The sequence below is a fragment of the Arthrobotrys flagrans genome (assembly GCF_004000055.1).
Source record: "Arthrobotrys flagrans strain CBS H-5679 chromosome Unknown unitig_1, whole genome shotgun sequence".
Classification (NCBI taxonomy): domain Eukaryota; kingdom Fungi; phylum Ascomycota; class Orbiliomycetes; order Orbiliales; family Orbiliaceae; genus Arthrobotrys; species Arthrobotrys flagrans.
This window is the reverse complement of record NW_027137556.1, coordinates 5967805-5988315: the sequence shown is the minus strand read 5'-3', so window position 1 is coordinate 5988315 and position 20511 is coordinate 5967805. Positions and strand designations below refer to the sequence as shown.

The window sequence follows — 20511 nt, the reverse complement described above, 5'->3', positions numbered from 1 at the left end:
TCAGGTTCCATTCGGTTAACTTAAAAATTTTCTTAGGACCTTATTGATTCGAGCCTAACCGAACTACTACTTCCACGGTTCTAGTTCGTCACGCAAGGGACGCCATTAGTTTCCAGACCGTGTCTCTAACACAATGTGGCCATGTAGATTCATGCGAACAACCCGAACTAAACCACTTCTATGTAAGCCTCGAATACTTTGAGGCTCTTGGCTCGGAACCCTGGAAATATTTCCTCTATCGAGGATTTTTCAAAGATTGCTTCTTCGAGAAAAATGAGAGAAAACTTATGTGAGACTAAGCAATACGGAGATCCCTTGATTTCGAAACGAGCCAGGCCTGAATCCCCACAGAAATAAGCTATATCGTGGGATAGCATAGCGCCTTGGCTTGTCGTCATAGGCGTTGAAAATTGATTGGGACTTTGCAAATTTGCTCCTGAGAAACGTTAAACTCGTGCGAGAATTGCATCGCGAATTGTATGCATGCATGCAGATGTAAATTCGATATGTAGATCGATAGGCTGGATAAACTAAGGCAGGTACGAAAAGTATATAACTATTTGAGATGTCCCCTCCTACTCGATTCTATCATCGTCATCAACATCGATCAAAGCAAGCTGGTTCTTGAATAACAAGCTGGGCTTGAAAACAGTCTACCTGCTGGTCAAGGTTTCTTTTCTTTTTTCTTTTCTTCTATATTCTCTTCTTTGGCGTCTGCTGTGCGGCTCGCTTTCTCTTAATTAATATAAATTTTTATTTTTTTTTGATTTAATAATTCACTTTCAAAATGGTTTCTGCAAAACTCCTTTCTCTGTCTTCATTGGCAGCAGGATTGTTTAGCTTGCCAGCACAGGCTTATTTGACAAAGAGTGGTGATGTTAATCTCGGAAAGGCGGAGCGAATGCTGCCGACCCGATCTGAGCACCTCTACCCACACTTGAAGAAGCGAGCGGACGATTTGTCCAAGTTGGATCTCCAAGATGAGATGCAGCTCACATGGACCTACCCTAATAGTATAAACTCTCCTTACTTCCTTCGGATATCTGCGAGTACTAACCGATTTTATAGAGGACGGTTCCATGACTGTGGCTGATATGAAGCTCAAGAAGCCAGAGGCTGACTACCCTCTCCTTGCTTTGGAGTCTTTCGATGACCTCACTTCTTCCATTAAATGCGAGGACCCTAACCAGAAGATCTCTGTTGCCTTCAAATCCTCCCAGGCCATGGAGCGAGCCATCGAGAACTGGGACTATGTCAATCAAAACAAGTCCGACTTTTTCTACTTGATCGCCAACCATGTTGGCTGTGGCCCAGATGCTGAACGCCATCCATACAAAGTCGTTGGTATCGATTTCAACGAGGCTGCTTTGACTACTACCTTCTCTACTCAAGCTACCTCTTGGAACGAAACCGCTGCCACCTACGACATGAGGCTCGGTACCCGCAGTGTTACAGATCTTCCAGCCGGGCTCGTGAAGCGTGATACTGCCGCTATCATCAAGGTAATTTTCGCTCTTTTCCGAAAAACTCCAACCGGTATGCTCCTCGATGGTGCCGCAAAACTTCTCGCTGGTGGTACTTTCGATGTCGACCTCAGCACCGGCGACAAGGAAAACGAAATCCTCCTTTGGCGATCATTCGAAAGCGACAAGGTCCGTGTTGAATCTAAGTGTGTTGGATGCTACACAACTGGTACGATCCATTGGGATACCGAATATAGCATGGAAAACGGTCTTCTCGGCGAGGTTGTTGCTCGTGGTACTCCTAAGGGCTTGGGTGGCAAAATCAAGATTACCACTGACATCGAGGCCGATCTCGACGATGGTTATGAAATCGAAAAGTTGATCCCAATCCCCGGTGCCAGCAGCCCCATCACCATCAGCGATATCCTTTCTGTCGGTTGGGCTATTGAAGTCGGTCCTGGATTCGAGTTGGGCCTTAAGGCACAAGGTGGTTTCAGCGTTGGATTCGAATGGGGTATTCCAGACACCGCCAGCGTTGAAGTTCACTCTTTCGCAGTCACCGATTCTAAGTCTTCCGGTTTCGAGGGTGCTACTTTCACACCAAGCTTCTCCCTTGATAAGCTCTACGCCGAGGGATCTGCTGCCCTTTATGCTAAGGCTAGACTCAACCTCGGTCTCATCATCGCTGGCAAGAGCGTCGGTATCCGTACTGACTTCAAGGCTTCTAACAAGGCTGTCATTCAAGCTGGCCTCCTCCCTGATGATGCCTGCCCCGGTCAAGATGATCTTGATTCGCTCCGATCTGGTGGTCTCAAAATTGGTCTTTCTGATGAGTTCGAAATCACCGTCGCTGGTGGTGTTGAGGGTACCGAGTTCGACAAGGAATTCAAGCTCTGGAGCCACGAAGTCCCAATTGCTGGACACTGCTTTGCCGCTCCCATCCTTCCTCCCGCTGATCTTCAGAAGGTGATCCCAGAGGGCGCTTCCAAGGCCACTCCTGAGGAAAAGCCTATGATTGAATTGCCTCCAGTTGCTCTTCCTAACGGTTATCTCGAATTCACTAGCCAAGGAGGTAGCAACCAGGATGCACCAAGCACTACTGAGCCAGTCGCCGAAACTGCAGACGAAACCGCTCCTGCTGAAGAGGGTGAGAAGGAAGAAGCCAGATTCCCTGACTTTGTCTTCTAAATGGAAGGAGTTTTGAAAATTATACCTATTTACTTATACACATATATAGAACATAGCATAGCATGGCATTGGTGTTTGGCTCGGTTTCGCATTGTATCTTCTTGTTCTTGTTCAGATCTTCTGTATCCCTATTGCATAGCTTGCGCTGTTTTTCTTAACGATACTTAATATGATAGTCACGATCCTTAATATACACAATCTTTTCTAATCTAGATTTGCTACTTCTTCAATTCAATCTCGTGACCATAACATTCTTAAATTAAGTTATGCATGGTGAAGCAAAGGTGTTGGCGAACTTCAGGGCTGCGTTGACTTTGTTACACTTACATCCAACTTTAGCAAATAGGGCAAGTCGAGTCGAGGTCTCTTGTTTTGTAAAGCATCTTTAGCCGGATTATTCACCTTTGTCATCCACAAAGGGTTCTTATTCAGCCCGCTGGCGGCTTACTGAACCAACTCTCCACCTTAGCTAACCCACCAAATACCACCTGCTAAGCCATGTTTAAGAAGCTTGAATGCCTTGACTAACGTCTTCCATAATCGAATATTCTTGATTGACCTGGACCTATGAATCTAAAAATCTAAGTTTTAAGTCATCTATTGGAAATGCGGACTAATGCAGCTCATACCTGCAGAAGCTCGTCATCGGGATATGGGGAGGAGACGGATATAAATTCACCTCGAGGAAGCCTCCATGATCGATTTCGTTTCCAAAAAGTCCATCAGATCATTCCAATTCAATTCAATTGATATTTACTAGATCACTACAATTAAGTCAGATATATACACCTATACGAAGCCTAATTTATCACTGCAATTAGTTATACTTAATTAAACCCACTATTTCTACAAATACACAAACCTCACATACAACCCTCAAAGCAATAATGTCGAAATCCACAGCATTGAAGCTTATCCCCCGCCTCTCCTCCTCCCGCGGCTACGCCGACCACGGTTGGCTCCGCACCTACCACACTTTCTCATTCGCAAACTACTACTCCCCGGCAGACATGTCCTACGGGCCCCTACGGGTTATTAACGAAGACAACGTCGCCCGTGCCAAGGGCTTTGATACTCACCACCATCGCGAATTCGAGATCTTTACATATATCACCCGAGGCGAGATTATTCACAAAGACTCCCTTGGTAATGTAGAGGTTCTCAAACGTGGAGATGTACAATATACCTCTGCGGGTACGGGGATCAGTCATTCGGAGTATGCTGGGAATAAATCCGATGCTTCGATTTTGCAGATCTGGGTTAAGCCTGATGAGGCCAAGTTAAAGCCTACCTACTACACACGACACCATCCGGAGGACAGTAAAGCCGGCTTGTTGAAGAAGATTATCTCTCCTAGAGAGAACTTTGGAGATAAGCTTGCCAGTGTTCCCAAGCAGGACGGAAAGGAGGAATTAATCCCTATTCCGGCAGACGTTGAATTCTTTGCTAGTATTCTGAAGGAAAAGGGTGATAGCGTTGATCACACTTTTACCAAGAAAGCTGGTGCTGAGAATTTGGATCACGGAAGGAAGAGATTGGGACTTGTACAATTGGTTATGAGTTCTGGTATCAGGAAGAAGAACGAGAGTGCCCCAGAGGGAGGCGCTAAGTTGAAGGTCACTGCGGAGGACGGGTCTGAACAGGTCCTCGAGGAAGGTGATGGTCTCAAGATCGAGGCTGGTGAAGGTAGTAAATTGACCTTCGAGAGTGTAGGAAACCGAGCTGCAGAGTTCGTCTTCTTTGATATGGCGGATAAATAAGCCATTCTTTGTACAATATAGAAAGTTTTTGTTATATTTGAATGTACTTTAGGAGTGATTCTGTAATGATATAAGGAGTTCGGGCTTCTTCATATAAACAACTTCGATATATAATTCTTCGTAGACATTCCAATTACTTACGTAGGGAACTATTCACAGGTCGACGGTGGTGATGTTAAGTAATCAATTGAGATAATTCACGACTAAACTGTTAATTTCCATACTCCTAAGATTCAAGCCACTAGAAGTACATATATGCTTACCTAACAGCTAATATAATAATATTGTATATCGTCCCTTATATAACTATATGCCTAAGTCTAACCGTTAACTAGATACTGGTACCTAAGGGGACCGTTACCCGCTGTGCCATCTCGATTTTGGCGACTTCTGTAACAATTTTTCGAACAAAAAAAAAAGGGGGGGACAATGTCTCCTGTCGTAGCTAATCTGAGTAACTTAGCACCCCTAGGTGTTTAGATAATTAAACGCGGTTCATCACATTAGTGTCGTGAACTTGTCAGGATAAAGCAGGAGAGATTGGCAGGACCGCGCGGTTTGCGTTGAGTGGGGCGTGTTGGTGCTGGAAAGCTCTAGAATACCTGCGAGAAGTTCCCAACACACAAAATTCCAACTGGACGACCTTTCAGCCTTCTTCTGATCTCATCCATCTCATCAACATCAACCATATCGACATCTCATTTCCCCATTTCTTGACTTCAAATCCTTTCGCGTCTTCCAATTCTACGAACTTCATCACCATCAAACCGACTTCCTCTCACACATAATGGCTGCTACAACGTTCTTCCCAGAGGGTACGTACGATACGATACCCCTCCACCCCGCCTTCCTGAAGATCGTATCGGTATCGTGAACCCCAACTAACCCCACAACTTTGTTACATCTAGTCATCTGGGCCCAACGCTCCAACCCTACCGTCGCCGAAAAGAACACCCTCTATGTCACCATCCTACAGTCTGATGTCCCCAAGGATAAACTCAGGCTCGACTTAACCTCCACATCACTCTCCTACAAGGGCGTGACAAACAAGGGCAAGGAGTACAGCTTCAAGATCGACTTTTTCGAAGAAATCGACGTGGAGAACAGTAGACACATTCATACCGACAGAGCCACTGAGTGCATCATCCGGAAAAAGGTCTTGAAGGAAGAGTTCTGGCCGAGATTGACGAAGGAGAAGCTTAAGCTGCATTGGTTGAAGACGGATTTCGATAAGGTTGATTCCCCATTTCCACCATCTTCATAACAAAGAAAAGAAACAATACAAAGATAAGAATACTAACTTTTGCACGCGTTTTTTTAGTGGGTCGATGAAGATGAGCAAGACGGTCCAGCTCCTGAGCCAGAATATGACCCCAATATGATGTCACAGTTCGGTGGTGGCGATGATGCCGGCGGATTCGGTGGCATCGACTTCTCCAAGCTCGGAGGAGCTTCAGATCTTAGCGGTCTAGGTGGTATGGGAATGCCAGGTATGGATATGTCCGGTGGCGGAGCTGGCCTCGAAGACGACAGCGACGACGAGGATATGCCCGACCTCGAGGGTGAGGAGAAGTCCAAGGCTGTCCCTAGCGAGCCTGCAGCGGGAGAGAAGAAGAAGTCGCCGATTGAGGAGCTTGATTAGATGGATTTCTCTTATGTATTATTCTCTGGTCAGCCTTTGTTGAAAGCGATGACGTAATTATGCTGGAGGGAGAGGGTTGATGCTTGGCTTCGTCTTCTGTCTCTTTCTAGGCGTAGTTGGCATACCATATATTTGTGGCTTAGTGCTTTTACCTCTTACTTCTGGGATGGGCATATCACAAAAGAACCAATTGATCTGGTTTATAATTAAACAAAAAAATTATAACTGCTAAAATCTATGAGCTTGAAGACGACCATTTAAGCTGTTGTCTACTTAGAATCGTATGAAATGCAAGTAAGAAACCAAAGTTAAAATGCAAATAGGATATCATATAATCAGGTACCAAAAAACGTATAGACAAGGTACAAACAGGAGAGCTCGCTGACAAGAGCACTTATCGATGCCCGAAACCCCAACATCACCATCCGAAGAATAACAAAAGTCCTAAATGCAACCATTACCTACGTATATTAGTCATTACAGCCGCCATCTATAAGAATATGAAACACCCCCTGCCTAACTCCTCAACTGCTCTAGTCGACTCCTCATTTCATCTAGATCCACCTGTTCGTCTGCCACCGGTTCTTCGGCAACTGGTACCTCCGGCATATCCACAGGCACCGACGATTCTGCGAATCTATCACCCACAATCTCCGCTATAACCTTATCCACCTCTTCTTCAGCCTCCTCATCTTCAAACTCTTCTTCCACAGGTACCATATCATCCGTCATCTCCGAAATAATCTCCGCCGCCGTCAAAGCTTTCGTAAGTTCCTGCATCGTCCCCGTCAACTCCGGTAACCGTACCAGAGCATTTACATTCTTCATAACATCCGTCGAAGCTTTCATCGATCCCTGAATCTTCCTTACGGCAAATGCCTCACGAACTTGCATCCCCACGGATTCAAGTTGAGCTTTGGAGGTATTTAGCCTTGTATGCTGTTTTCGAATTCTGACTAGCTCTCGAGCGAGGAGTCGGATTTCGAGTTGTGAGTTTTTGGAAAGGGTTTTGTTTGTGGAAGATGTACGGTTGGAGGCGGCTTTGATTTGGGATTTTGTCTTGTTTTCGAGGGTTTTGAGGGTGCTGATTTGGCGGTCGAGGTGGCGGGCGTTTTGGCGGATCAGGGAGTTACATTTTCGTTGCTTTTGGAGAAGAGTATAAGTTAATATCAGTTTCTTCGAGGGAGAGAGAGAGGAAGAAGTACCTGTTCAGCAGGATCGGGACCCCAGATGAAGCTCTTTATTGTCTGCATTTTCAAAGGCCAAGGGTATGTAAAGACCGAGCACGGGATCTCGGGGATGAGAGCAGAACCAGGGGTGTTATGAAGCCGTACGGAGGGAAATAAAGGTGTAGATCCCTTGCGTATATACTTTTGTAGCTACAGCGGAGTTTTGAGGGCGTCGATGAGGCTCTGGAGACAGGTATGTGGCTTGGAGAGGTGATGAGGGCTGTGGTTGGGCCGGGTTGACGAGGTCGTTTGGTTGGATGTCACTCGCGCGTCCCAAACAGGCAGGCTTCCTTGGCGGCAACGCATAAAATACAACACCACCCCATCTCGACGTTGCCATTCAGTCTCTACGAATTCGCGAAGTCGACTATGGACCCCGGCATGCTGACGGCTAGCCTCGAGACTATTATAGACCGTTACAAACGTTCAAATTACCTCGAGGCCACTATATTGGATCAAAATTACGCTGGGTCTGTCCCGTTTAGTCGAAAAAGAAATTTACATAGGCGTTCTTATATAGAGAGATGGCGTATTTTGATAAACCTACAACTGTACCATGGTACCACTCGCTCTACAAAAACTGTAATTCGGCAGCCCCTCTATCTTTAATACTTCGAACGGTTTAGAATCGAGCAAGTTTGACAAGACTTCAATTCAGTTAAGTAAACCCCTAAGCAATGAATGGAAACATTTTATATACGAAGCGTACGAAAAAACAAGCTTACAAGTTTGTGCCGGTGAAGGCGGATTCAGAAAAACAGATGCCGTACTTAAGCGTTCAATTAGTCACGGCTATAAAGCTTGCTGTACCAAGGTCCGAGGTACGTATACTTTTCCTTTATATGCTATTCGTTTCCATATTTTACCCCACTCGGACACAGGAGAATAAGCCCGGATCAATCGACACCCGAGGGGATGTAAGCTCCACATAATACCTCGTCTCATAAAGGCGCTCCGATGCAAGTATCCACAGAAGATGCCATGATGCGGGAACTGTTGAATGTTGAAGCGGCTGGATTTTTTTGGCTGCTGAAGCCTCATGCCTTATGCACGCCAGATGCATATAGAATAGTACTGAACCACCCTAGTTAAACCATTTCGAGTTGTTGTTGTAGCTTCACATTGCAATTGCAAAGCCGTACAAGCCGTGATCTTTCCCTTTTGAGCGACCGTTGGGTTTAACCTTTTTACATACAGATATCTCTCCCGCTTTTCTCAATAAAGCTTGAAACAATGGCGACACCTATTTGCGGCTGGCCCTGAACGCTCTGGTGTGCAGTTGCGTCGTGTGTTTTTTCCTGACTGCCCTGGCATGCGCCTGCATGCGACCACAAATAGCCCGCCGTTTTACGGGCATCCCTGCTGCAACTAGCGCACAACGCCCATTTCGGTAACCTACAGCTCAACAACGGTTATGCCCAGCGTAGAACCGAAATTCGTGATGTTGGGTCTGGGATATTGGGAAATAGCTCTAAGCTGTAGCTATGTAGGACATATGAATGCCTTTCAGCCCACTACGTAATGAACTCTAGTGTTAACAGTGGGAATTAGTATCAGTTATAACATTCGCATTAGATACTGGTGTTCAGAGCTCAGTCTGGAAATATAAAGAACTGGATATCGCCTCTCCAACAAAAAGTTTTCTTATAGCATCACCAAACAGACATAGCATCGCAATCCCACCTCTCAACTATAGCATCTATTATACTTTATAAACATCCTAATTTAAATATTTATCAGTCAAAATGACACTCCTCAGCACTATTGACCAGATCGTTGACGAATGGTATCCCTGGGCCAAACCCCACGGTCAAAACGCTTGGGATAAGGACCAACTAGGACGGCCTGCTCCCGATAATACACTTGGTCAGGGTTTTCAACCCAAAAACGAACTCGGCCAACCATTGCCATTATTGGGTTAGTATTCCATCCGTCCCTATCATCTACAAATCATCGAAATTAATCTTGAAGCTAACCTATTCCCACCAATAGACGCTCCACCAGCCCCACCAGCACCAAAAGATGAAACAACAGATCCCGTAAAGCCAAAGGGCAACTTCCAGACCTTTGCCATGCCCGTCAGCAACATCTGACCCCTCCCAGATGACCTCGACAGAATCTCGATCGTTCTAGACGCCACCGTCACCCCACACAATGTCGAGCACTATACCGCCATAAACTTCATGACAACCCTCGACCCCGACCCGAGCAAATACCTCGAAACCTACATTATCCACATGCGTTTCGACAACTACGATGCAAACATCCACTTCACTCAGAAGATTAAGAGAGGATGGACTCAGAATGCTAGTGTTACAAACTTTACGTTGAAGCAGGCTAGTTATGATTACTACGGTACTAGAAAGCTCAGGATTGTGGTTAATCATACTAAGGAGGATGATGTTGATACTTATATCTTTTCGTTCTTGAGCGAGGATGGCCAATGGTTGACTCATAAGTTCCAGTCGGGATATAAGATTGATCATATTTATCGTTATGGCTCGAAGACTGCGGGCGATTGCGCTTTAAATAATGATTTGACGATTACTCCTCTTCCGGGTTTCTCCCATGCCAACTAGGATTTTTCAGGGTGGATATGGTTTCGTTATGTGCAATGGCTAGGTGTTTGTATGTATACTATTGTAGTTAGAAATTTTAAAGGTCATGGGGAACCACCGGGCTCCGGGAAACTAGGATATCTCATGTTCCATAGTTCCAGGAGATATTTATTAATCTTACTGTTGGTATATCACCATAGCTAGTCCCACTAACTACCATTGACAAATATTATTAAAATTAAAATTAATCTTTAATTGTAAAGATGGAAGGATAAGAGTAAACTTCCTTTCCACGAGTAGTCTCTGGTTCTGTGGAGAATTAATTACAAATGGTAAAGCGGAACGCGGAAAAAATATGCAACAAAGAAAGAATGAAGGGGTAAGGTGTCGTTAGGCGTTGAGAGCCTCAGGGCTATGTAACCAGGAAAAATATGTAACTAAGGAAAACAATGCGTGAAAATCAAAAACCATGGTAACTTTGTCTCGTCGGCAGGTAATATAGCTCTTGCAAGACAATACCATAGTCGATTAGGTGAATCCATAATTCGTACCGCGGATAACTAAGACCGGCCTGTGTGGAGCATAATCTCCGAATCGTAAAAGCTCCTTGAAAACTTTGGTTCCTTGAGCTTTCTCATATTCGTCGTGTATCCTCCTTTCTTTCTCTTCCCAATTATCTTCCTCCGTATCATCGTCAAGCGGTCCGAATCCGTCCTGAACCAAAGCCTGCGACCGAGCCCTGATGGCATCCTTGGCCATTTTTCGGTGTTCCTTCCGTTGCAGCTCCTGCTTGTGCTTCCTTTCCGCTTCTTGCATCATGAGCTCGGCTGAGTTGAGTTTGTAGTCGACTATGATGAGGATGTATGCTTTAACCTCGCCGTTCTCGTGTCTTGGAACGATTCCGTCGGGGTTGTAGTCGTAAGCATCTGACTTTGTCGCATTCCAGACGCTCAACCCCATCTGCGCCATGATTTCAAGAAGTGGATTGGTATTGTTCTCGGGAATTTCTATTTTGACAGCTTGAACTTCCCCATTAGAGTTGTAGATACGGGCGTCCCAGTTCTTGGTGAACTTTTTGAAGTGGATGTAGGTAAATCCGGGACGGAGGAGTTGAACATGTCGGACAACGGACTGAAAAGTTTTCAACAATGAACCGATATTCTTAACAACAGGGAGGCGACTGGGAGTGGGAACTGGATTTTCCTCTGACGCATCTTCTTCTCTAATGTAGTCATATTCGAGGGCTTTGACGGTCAGAGCTTCGAGTTTTCTCCAGTAGAGTTGGAGGACATCAAGTGCCATAGGAGTGAAAGCATTATAGGCCTCTGGAAGAGGCTGTTTTACATTCAAATCTTTGTGGATTTTGTCGGGAAGCCAGAGACCGGTTTTGGTGTAATGGTTCAAGGCCGGAGTGGTTTCGATGATATCCTTCCATCCCTTGCAGACGAGTCTACAAGTTGTATGAACGATGACTGGAGGAACTTGAAGCAAGACAGCCTCAAGAAGTTCAGGAAATTGGAAAATGTTCTTTGTGGGAGCCATGGCCGTTGTTTTACGAGGGTGGATGGTCGTGATGGCGATGAGAGTAGGTGAAATGGGTTTCGTGTGACTCTGGTTGCTTAAGGTGGATCTTGCAGCCAACACATGGAGGATCCCGATGCTACTATGTCTAGCTGCTGCAGCTGTCAAGGCTAGCTAACCAGGAATATGTTAAGCAACAAGCTACAGCTCCCTAGGTAACGGGCTGCCAGATCTTAGTAAATCCCTGCCTTGTCTGTGTACCTCTACGCTCATCAGCACCCTAATTCGTCAATACCACGCATCAACAACACTTTTGCTTCCATGCAATGCGTAATAGATATGAACTAATTCAGGCTATCGATATCAGATCAGCAGTAAGATCAAACCCTAGACAATCCGAGAAATTGTTTTAAGAAACAAAAACTCTGTACCAAAGGGCGAAGGTAACCATACACATTGTCCTATAGCGGTAAAGCCTTCGAACCCTAAGGGTCCAGCCAAAAAAGAGGAACCTCAAGTAACACATGATACATCTGAATTTGTCTTGCCGAAAAAGGGCCCCCGATAAATGGGGAGGAAAAATGTAGATAAGGCTATGACTATCGCTTGTTGGCCACGAAAGCCGTTTCAAAAGCGAGGTAGACCTACTTCACTAAGCATCACTATGCGTGGATTTCTTAGTAAAAATACTCTAGGCTTCGAGTGTTCGGACCTAGGGTGAAGACCTGCATTATGGCCTCCCTCTGTTGCCTAAAACCCACAAGTGGCTTCGTGCTAGATATAACTCTCAAACTCCAGGGAATTGAAGTTGGCAAAAACAGTGATTCATCTTGGGGTCCTGTATTTAAGGGCAATTTAAGGAATATGGACGGAGAAAACCGAGCTCGAAAGCTTCATGAGAGTTTCCAAGAAATATATAACTGCACTGGACAATTAATATTTCGATGTGGTTTATAGCCCCACAAGAGGGGCAGCAAAATTCCTTTTTGAGCACAACACAGTCTTTTGTGGTAAAGTGCGGTAGCTTGACACAGGGCTAGGAGCCTGGCTGATCAGCTGAGGGCTGCTGGTACATAGAAGTGATATGTAAGTATATAGCCTTGGTCTTGCAGCAGTCGAACTTCATGAGCGCCATATCGGTGTGCATATGTAAGCATCCATTATGAGAGCTTTCAAATAGATAGGCGAGAATAAATTAGCTTCTTTGAATACTTTTGTGCGGCGTTTATGCGGCAACTATCAATATTATCTACCACATTGATTTCTAGTAGATTTGGCAAGCAGGGTCATTAAACATTAACTAGAATTGTACCCATCGGTACTACAGTCTACCCATTCATGTGCATATTGCAACATCAATCGGGCGCAAACAGACGATATCTCTCAAGAACTTATCAAACTTATGTATAAGCTTATAGGTTCTGGGAGAATTCCGTTTTCTTCAGAAAGATATATCTGGGCTGGGGTGTTAGCGCTCAGGCTGGGTTGGCCAATTAACTCGCACCAATAGGATAATTCAAGAGAATCCATGAACTAAAGCTCATCCGTCGCCACGAAAGCCAGGAAGCCCTGGAAGAGTTCTTTAGAAAACTCTTTCCAACCAGTGATAAGTAACCAAGTTCTGGAAATCGAATCCCATGGCACAAGCTAAACCAACCTCCCAAACCCTCGGCTGCATTAGGTTGTAATCGTTTCCGGAAATTCGTCCGTTTTATTCCTCGCTTCGCTCCCGAGAATGAGGTGAGGAGGAGGCAAATCGATAGGGGTGTTTGGTCTGAATGACCAGTCCCGGGTTTCCTCTGGCTGTAGGGAAGGATTATTAACAATTACGTGATAAGTTCAGGTTAGGACAACTATTCCTGTGGATCGCAGCTAGCTAGCCGACGCTCCTTCATCAAACATTTGAGGAAAGGCTTTTTTTTTTTTGGTGATTAGCTTAATTAACCGAAAGTACAGAAGGGAAAGCTGGGGTGGTGAATATCTAACTAGGTCAGCTTTCGCTTCGATCTGAGTTTCATCATGATAGTTGCGAAACTTGAAGCATTTGGACTTCAACCGTGAATACTGTATGAAAACGTCTGCAAGAACTACTTAAGAGTTATCAATTGGGACAGTTTTCCCAAGCCCACCGTAGTTTCCTTTATCGCCAAAGCCAACTTTTGTATTCCCTTGTCCCCTTTATGATTAAATGATTACAGGCATTATATGTCGGTAATATCCAAGCTTAAGACATTCGACACCTGGTAAACCATGTCGGTCCGTAAGGCAGCCAGAATACCAAGACTTTTGGTTGCATGCACCCCACCCTTCTTTCGCCACACGGGACCCACTCTGGTAGCATTTCGGTATCGATTGATATCACCGTTTCGATCTGAAGGTTAACCAGAATATTTTTTGTTAGAAATCTCAAAAAAGAACTTCCATTGCGGCGGATTTGTTACTTAATACAATATGCAACAGACACGCCGATTAGAATTGCGTTGTTCAGTCGTATTGGCTTCGGAGTTGATTGGCTGTAGTTAATAATTTTATCCAATAGCTGAACTGACAGGCAGTCTGCATCTGGCTGAAGCATAAGCTCGAGGAATTGATACTCTGTAGGCTTTTTTTTTTTTTAGTCTCACAGCTGGAACGTACTGGTGGACACGTGGATCCAAACACTTAGAAGTGATCCAGGGCCGAACTACTTTGCGCAGCGAAATATATCCCGGGTTGGATACGAAGTACGTGCGCTTGGACAACGTGCTCATAATTACGTTTCGATATAACTCTTTTTTGACATGATATCAGTGATCGCGATAAACTCCCTTCTAGACCGCCGGAGGCTAGTGGGGTACTTAACAGGCCAAGGATGATCCCGAAGAACCGAAGCACCAGGGTAGTTTAGTAAGGTCTTGGGAGTCTTGATTGTCGAGGGGAAACATGTCAGCCTAAATGGGACCCTTCTTGACCATAAAACTTCTTGAGATATTTTTGCAGTTTAATCTCAAAGTGAACTTAAAAACCTCCAAAGGGTATCGTAGGAAAACACCGGCCGGCCATCCCTGTCAGAGCATGGTATGGGGAGCTCAATCACATGAAGAAGTTTCTTCGACCCGAAGCTCTGGGCAATTTTTCTCGGTATCACCATTCAACTGAACATGGAAATCGCGGAGTCCCGACAGAGAACTCTCGAACTGTCTGTCCTAGCTGAAGCTACCGCCATGCTTCTGCTTGAATCTTCCAACGCATCGAACGCAAAAAAAAAGTTTTCCGGGAAAAATGAAACATCAATGCTGAAGAAACCCAATCATGAAGTACAAGAGCATGGATGGATGGATCTTTTGATACGATGTCGTTGCATTTCGCAAATAGATTTCTAGTCTCAACAATCGAAAATTTTCTTCTTGAAGCATTCGCCAAATGCTTGTTGGAATCTGCAGGACATACCCAAGTTGGTTGGATATTGTTTTGTTGCGGGTCCTAGCGAGACGGACCACGTCGGCAACTGTTTTACTCTTCCTCTTGCGTCGACTTTCCAAAATCGCGATGTCATCTTTGCTCTTAATCAAAAACAATAATTCCCAAACCCGAAGAATATCGAGACGCAATGCGATCCCATTTGCTAAGCTTTTGATAGGCAAAAAAATTGAAGCTAAGGGTATACTGAAAATTCAAGACAACACGAAACAATGCAAGGCAAGACATCAACCCAGAGTTAACTCCCCAGCTTCAATTGCGAACTAACCATCACAAGCTAAGGCACAAGATACACAAATTCGAATACGGTTGGTTTTGCCGTTAAAATGTCTTTTCCGTACTTTCGCGTGTCGTAAGACCTGCAAGGGCTCCCCCCGTGGCTCCTTTTTGCAGTCTATTCCACAGAGAGTCCAGGTTTCATCCCACGACTGAAAATATTCCTTCTCGAAGGATTGTTTCCCTATCTCGCAATTTTGCGGACGTCTAAGCCAGTTTTGTTTTGGAAAGTAAAACAGTATTTGGAACCGAAGCAGGAGCTCAGTGCAGAGCGCCCATTTCACGCCACGATCCACGGAACCTTATGGGATAGGGCGTCACAAGCACGTCAGCTGTCGCGAATTCAGTTGCATAACACTACCGATCAAATTTTGCGAAAAAAAAGGCGTCTGCATACACTTCATAATAGAATCGTCCGTTTGATTGGTTAGCTCAGCCCGTTTTCCATTCACCATACAACGTTTCACACTGTGTCGTGGAAGGTCAAGAAACTAAAGGTTCCGATAAAAACCGGGACATATGCAAAAGCAACTTAAAGCTAGAAGAAAATTTTACGCGGACAAGAAGGTATGTCTATAGAAGGGAAAGCTTGAGACATACGATGCATCGCTTTCATTTCTTTCGTGAATTGTGCATATCGCCAGAAGATTGCTTCTTTTTCGCCATCGGAATTCCGGGGTAACAGAACCTTCCCCCTTCAGTAGAGGATATGGGAAAAGAAATCATAGACATCGAGATATCATACGGAACGGTTACAAACCTATCTCGATTCGAACGAAGTTTTGCATGTGTGTTTTATGCCATATACCGAACGATTCTACCTTGCGACAGCGCATACTTGCAGCCTTATACACACATGCTATGCGCTTCAGATTTGCGAGAGAAAAATACAAGCATGGTGCATAAGCGGAAATTCCTGCGATATGCGATATGCGAAAACCGAAAGCCCGAAGCGACCCGACAGGTAGAGGATGGGAACGATGTCTTCAGTGGCAGATCACATCAACGGATCCCGTACGCGGAGGCAGACTGCCTCCTTGCTTGCGCAGTTCGCCTTGAAAGAAAAGAATCCTATCAGCAGTAGGGAAATACGAGAGAGTACGATAGAGAGAGAGAGAAATGCATTTCCTGCTACCCACATTTTTTGCCTTGTGTACTTTGAGTAACATCTTGCGTAATTTCATAAGCTTTGTAAAACCGATATGTCAAAATTTGAAGAAACCTATGCATACGCCGCGTAGGCTTACCGGTCAAGAGAACCCTTTCACATCTTGTGACTATAAAAATTCAGTTCATGAGGGGATGAGTACGACGTTGTACAAAGAAACTCGGCTGGGCTGCGAGAAGGTCTCAGGTATGAAATGAAAAAATGAAATGAAAATGGATCCTTCTAACATCCCAAGCAAGGGTACAAGGTTCTTTCAATATCGTATTCGGCTCAAGGGTAGCAGTCTACCCCAGGTCTTAGATGTTGTCTTCAAAGTATCCAACCAACCAACATTTACAAATCGGTTATGTCCAAGAATAAATGTAAGATTCATATGATACTTTTTGCCTGGCTTTGGCACCCATGGTACCATGTCTACGTATACCTTGTTTAAGCCGCAGCCAAGGTCCAGAAATTAATCATGTATCCAGTCTAGAATCTAGGCAGTAATGTAGTGCAAAGCCGCAACGATTCGTTATTCCATTCACCATGATCGTGAGGGTGAGTACTACTATTATTGGCTTAATCATATTCTAACTAAGACAAGTTTACTCGATTATGTATAAAGTCGTCATCTCAAATAACCATTAGTTATCGCGTAAGACTTTAGACCGAGCTGAGAGGGCTTATTAAGGATTCACTATTCACTAAGAATAAAATATGCAGATAAGGAGAAGTAGTTTTGTTTAAAGATGCTTTTGTGCATTTGCAAAGCTCGAAAGGCTAGTATTGTATGTACATGTAGTTCTAGGAGAACAAAACAGGAAATATTGATGACAATATATATACAGAAGTCTGTAATAAAAAAGAAGCCAAAAGAACAAAACAGCAAAATAAGAATGAATCAGCTTTTTTTTTTTGGCTCGTGACTAAAACCGTATTGTTGCCAGTGAGTGTCTAAAATAGTAAGTAAAATAAGAAAAAATGAACGTCGTGCAGTGAACAAAGGAAAGAAAAAAAAGAAGGCGAAGAAGTGTAATATAATATACAGAGAATCTGAAAGGTTATACAAAAGGACTAAGAGCCACCAAGAGAGTGTTGAGAGTTGGAAATTGCTGAAGCAATGCGCAAACATACCGACATGCAGACAAAAGGAAATATATACATAAGAGATATCCCTTGGGTATCATAATCCTGTACACTAATAGTTAAGGAAATATTTTGTTCCACTCCTTCTATGCTTCTGTTCCCCTTCATGAAGGTCGTGAAAGGAGGAAGGCCATGAGGATCATAAGCTCTGATCGTGGAGGATGGAAATGACTGAGGAAATTACCGAAAAACGCCGCTTTTTGTTTGTTGTGATCCCGCCCCGGTATATACAGTAAAACAAAAGATTTATGCTCCAGAGGTAAAAGAAAATTATAAGGAAATCGCTAAATGCTATTTCAACCTAAGTGGGAAAGGTAGAACTGCTGGTCAGCGGCAGAAAGGCTATTTTGCTGTTGCTGCTGTTGCTGGTGCTGGTGCAAAAGTCGCTGGCGTTGTTGTTGTTGTTGTTGCATGATTGCGTTCTGGTTTTGCAAAAGCTGTTGCTGAAGGAGAACAGCAGGTGAAGTTAACGTCGATGCGCTACCAGCAGCCGATGTTGGAGGCATTGAAGTTGGTGGAGGAGTCGACAAGCAGTGCCCGTAGATTGGAGTAGTTGGAGTTGAAGGAGACATGGAACTAGGAGTTGGTGGATAAGAAGTGGGAGAAGAAATCTGGAGGTGTGGGTGAGCTGGACCCGTATGAAGACGGGCCAATTGTTGAGGGCGAGCTGCAGAGCTTGGAGAATAAGATGTGTAGTGACCACTTGGGAAAGAATTGGAGTGAACCAATGGAGGAGGTGAAGGAGAATTGGATGGGGAGGCGTTTCCGTTAAACTGACTATTAGTATGAGCAGTGTTTGGACGAGAATAATGATACATATTGTTCAACATTTCTTCGTCGTATAGAAGTGCAGAGATGGCGCCATCAGCCTCGGCATCTGGAGAGTTATCATCTTGATGACCGTGAATTGAAGGGCTGCTATGGCCGACAGAAGACTCCTCCTCGAAGAAGTCGCTGACATGGTCAGGGACCGAGGTAGGAGGATGAGATCTGTTTTGCGAAATGTGAATGATATCAACTGGGCTATGAAGATAGCCACCATCAACTGGAGAGTACAAAGGAGAGTAAATCTCAGGAGTGGAGCTGCCGTCAGCGTGATATTCAACATGTTGGCTGTGCATATCATCCATGGGGGACAGAAGCAGAGACAATCCACCTTGGGCGTGGTGAGCAGCTTGCATAAGCTTTTGGAATTGAGGTGGATGGTTGGCAGTATTCAAGGGAGAGAGCTGTGGATATTGAGGATACGATGGAGCCATAGGCTCGGTAGGCGAATTGTAAGCCGACATGCTCGATGGGATCGAGTTCATGCTGGTCAAAGTAGCAAGATCCTGGGTGCTCATGCTTCGGACGGAAGCGAGAGACGAAATGGAAGCAGAAGCACTGTGCTTCGAGATACCTGCACCGGTATTGGCACTAGCTGCCTTCAACTTCTTCTTCTCTTCCTTCTTCTCAGCAGCCATGGCGCTGTTCTTTTTTGCCCTTTCTTCGTCAGAAAGAGGGACAGGAAGACTTAGCCCCCTCAATTTTCCTCTGCTAGCCACACCGACACCCCATGTGAGCTGAGTTCGATATCCAGAGCATGTTCCTTTTGTTTCAATGCACTGTGTGCAGTATGGCCGTCTTCGGTCACACACACGGCCGTTTTGTCGACATGTGTGACAAGGTTCTGAAGCGCCAGAAGGTGGGGCCCTTCTTCTTCTCTTGGTCTTAATCTGAGTCGGCGACGTTGTTGTCGTTGTGTTGGAAGGCTGCATCATTGTTGAATTCATTTTGGATGAATGTGATCAAGGGATATCGTGAAGGATGATTGTGATAATGATGATGACGATGAGAGTATAAGATGTTTATGAGGTCGAATGTATGATATGATATGAAAGTAAAGAACCCCACTATAAAAGAAAGAAAGGCTTGAGGCAAGGCAAGGTAGATAGATATATAGATGAGGTATGTATGAATGTCTGAGGAAAACAAAAACGAGGAAGTTGGGGGTGGCAGCCGAGGAGGGTAGATATATATTGAGGAAGGCGGTGATAGGATGCACAAGTGGAGATATATCGAAATGGGTGGGTTTGACAGATGAAGTGATGCAGAGTGGGTACTTCTAGAGTTCTTCTAGTAAAGTGTGTTGGGTGATTTCTTTTTCTTATTTTCCGAGTCGAATGTCTTTCAATATGGGTAGGTGCTTAAAATGGGAATTGACTCCAGTGGCGCCTGAACGTCGATGATATATACCAGAGGGCAGACAGGAGAGTCAAGCAAGGTGGCAGGGGTGGGGAGGTGCTTCTGGTACTAGTGCAGTGACCGGCAAGATGCAAGCAAGATGCAAGTGTGTGGGAGGCCAGTGGACAAGGTTTCCAGGGCGCTATAATTCGTCACTTATGATCTTACAGAACGGAAGCATAAAAAGGAAGCAAGTAAAGGGAAGGCGAGGGTATGGACGAGGTAGCCTGGCTTGTGAACGAGAGCGAGACAGTGTCAAGGAGCAGGAAGGGGGGTCCACGAGGGAAAGAAAAAAGAAAAGTTATGCTCCAGGTCAGATCTCCCACGCAGGCGCAGTTGTGTGCGCTGCGGACTAGAATTGAATAGAATGCAACGAACAAGCAAGACCACCCGAAGTTAACTTAACTTCAAGCTAGCTAATTAGTTTAGAAGGTTATGATGGAGTGTTGGTGGAGAGACAGGAGGGTTTACAGGGCGGCGGCTTTGGCAGCAGAGCGGTGCAGTGCAGTGTTCCGAAACGGAGTGCGGCCCTCGACTAGTTTGCAGGACGGCGGCAGCGACGTTAACGTTGAGGTTTAACGATGAGGTGCTATTCCCCTTTTCTTGCTCTTTCACTCTCACAAATAATACAGTCTCACAAGAAGGTCTCTTGTTTTTCTTTTCCTTTCTTCTCTTTCTCTTGGTTTTCGTGTCTTCCTGTCGTTCCGTCTTTTTTTTTTTTTTTTTTTTTTTTTTGCAATTTTACTGCAGCACTAAATTAAACATCAAGTCAGTAACTATCGTATCAAGAAGTAACCGCATTCGAAACACCAACGAAAGAACGCGCAGAAAAGAATAGAAAATAACGGGCGGGAAGGCGTGTTGCAGAATGAAACCGCCTCAATTCGAAGAGAGAC

The 20511-nt window shown here is 44.8% G+C and overlaps 7 protein-coding genes across 7 annotated transcripts; 4 read left to right on the top strand and 3 right to left on the bottom strand.

Annotated features, from left to right (window-relative positions):
• Positions 1-787: 787 nt before the first annotated feature.
• On the top strand, positions 788-2651 carry DFL_009773 (uncharacterized protein; the record flags this gene model as incomplete). The annotated part of the gene is made up of 2 exons (XM_067639709.1): positions 788-1013; positions 1069-2651. 2 exons carry the CDS (start codon positions 788-790, stop codon positions 2649-2651), a joined length of 1809 nt encoding a protein of 602 aa, XP_067487470.1.
• Positions 2652-3538: 887 nt separating this feature from the next.
• Positions 3539-4411, top strand: DFL_009772 (uncharacterized protein; the record flags this gene model as incomplete). The annotated part of the gene is made up of 1 exon (XM_067639708.1): positions 3539-4411. One exon carries the CDS (start codon positions 3539-3541, stop codon positions 4409-4411), a length of 873 nt encoding a protein of 290 aa, XP_067487469.1.
• Positions 4412-5198: 787 nt separating this feature from the next.
• Positions 5199-6053, top strand: DFL_009771 (uncharacterized protein; the record flags this gene model as incomplete). Its single annotated transcript, XM_067639707.1, has 3 exons — positions 5199-5226; positions 5320-5645; positions 5733-6053. The coding sequence occupies 3 exons, from the start codon at positions 5199-5201 to the stop codon at positions 6051-6053; spliced, it is 675 nt and encodes a 224-aa protein (XP_067487468.1).
• A 516-nt stretch (positions 6054-6569) lies between these two features.
• On the bottom strand, positions 6570-7306 carry DFL_009770 (uncharacterized protein; the record flags this gene model as incomplete). The annotated part of the gene is made up of 2 exons (XM_067639706.1): positions 6570-7196; positions 7259-7306. 2 exons carry the CDS (start codon positions 7304-7306, stop codon positions 6570-6572), a joined length of 675 nt encoding a protein of 224 aa, XP_067487467.1.
• A 1721-nt stretch (positions 7307-9027) lies between these two features.
• On the top strand, positions 9028-9861 carry DFL_009769 (uncharacterized protein; the record flags this gene model as incomplete). Its single annotated transcript, XM_067639704.1, has 2 exons — positions 9028-9199; positions 9386-9861. The coding sequence occupies 2 exons, from the start codon at positions 9028-9030 to the stop codon at positions 9859-9861; spliced, it is 648 nt and encodes a 215-aa protein (XP_067487466.1).
• Positions 9862-10368: 507 nt separating this feature from the next.
• Positions 10369-11382, bottom strand: DFL_009768 (uncharacterized protein; the record flags this gene model as incomplete). Its single annotated transcript, XM_067639703.1, has 1 exon — positions 10369-11382. The coding sequence occupies one exon, from the start codon at positions 11380-11382 to the stop codon at positions 10369-10371; it is 1014 nt and encodes a 337-aa protein (XP_067487465.1).
• A 6306-nt stretch (positions 11383-17688) lies between these two features.
• Positions 17689-19152, bottom strand: DFL_009767 (uncharacterized protein; the record flags this gene model as incomplete). The annotated part of the gene is made up of 1 exon (XM_067639702.1): positions 17689-19152. The coding sequence occupies one exon, from the start codon at positions 19150-19152 to the stop codon at positions 17689-17691; it is 1464 nt and encodes a 487-aa protein (XP_067487464.1).
• Between the last annotated feature and the right edge of the window lie 1359 nt (positions 19153-20511).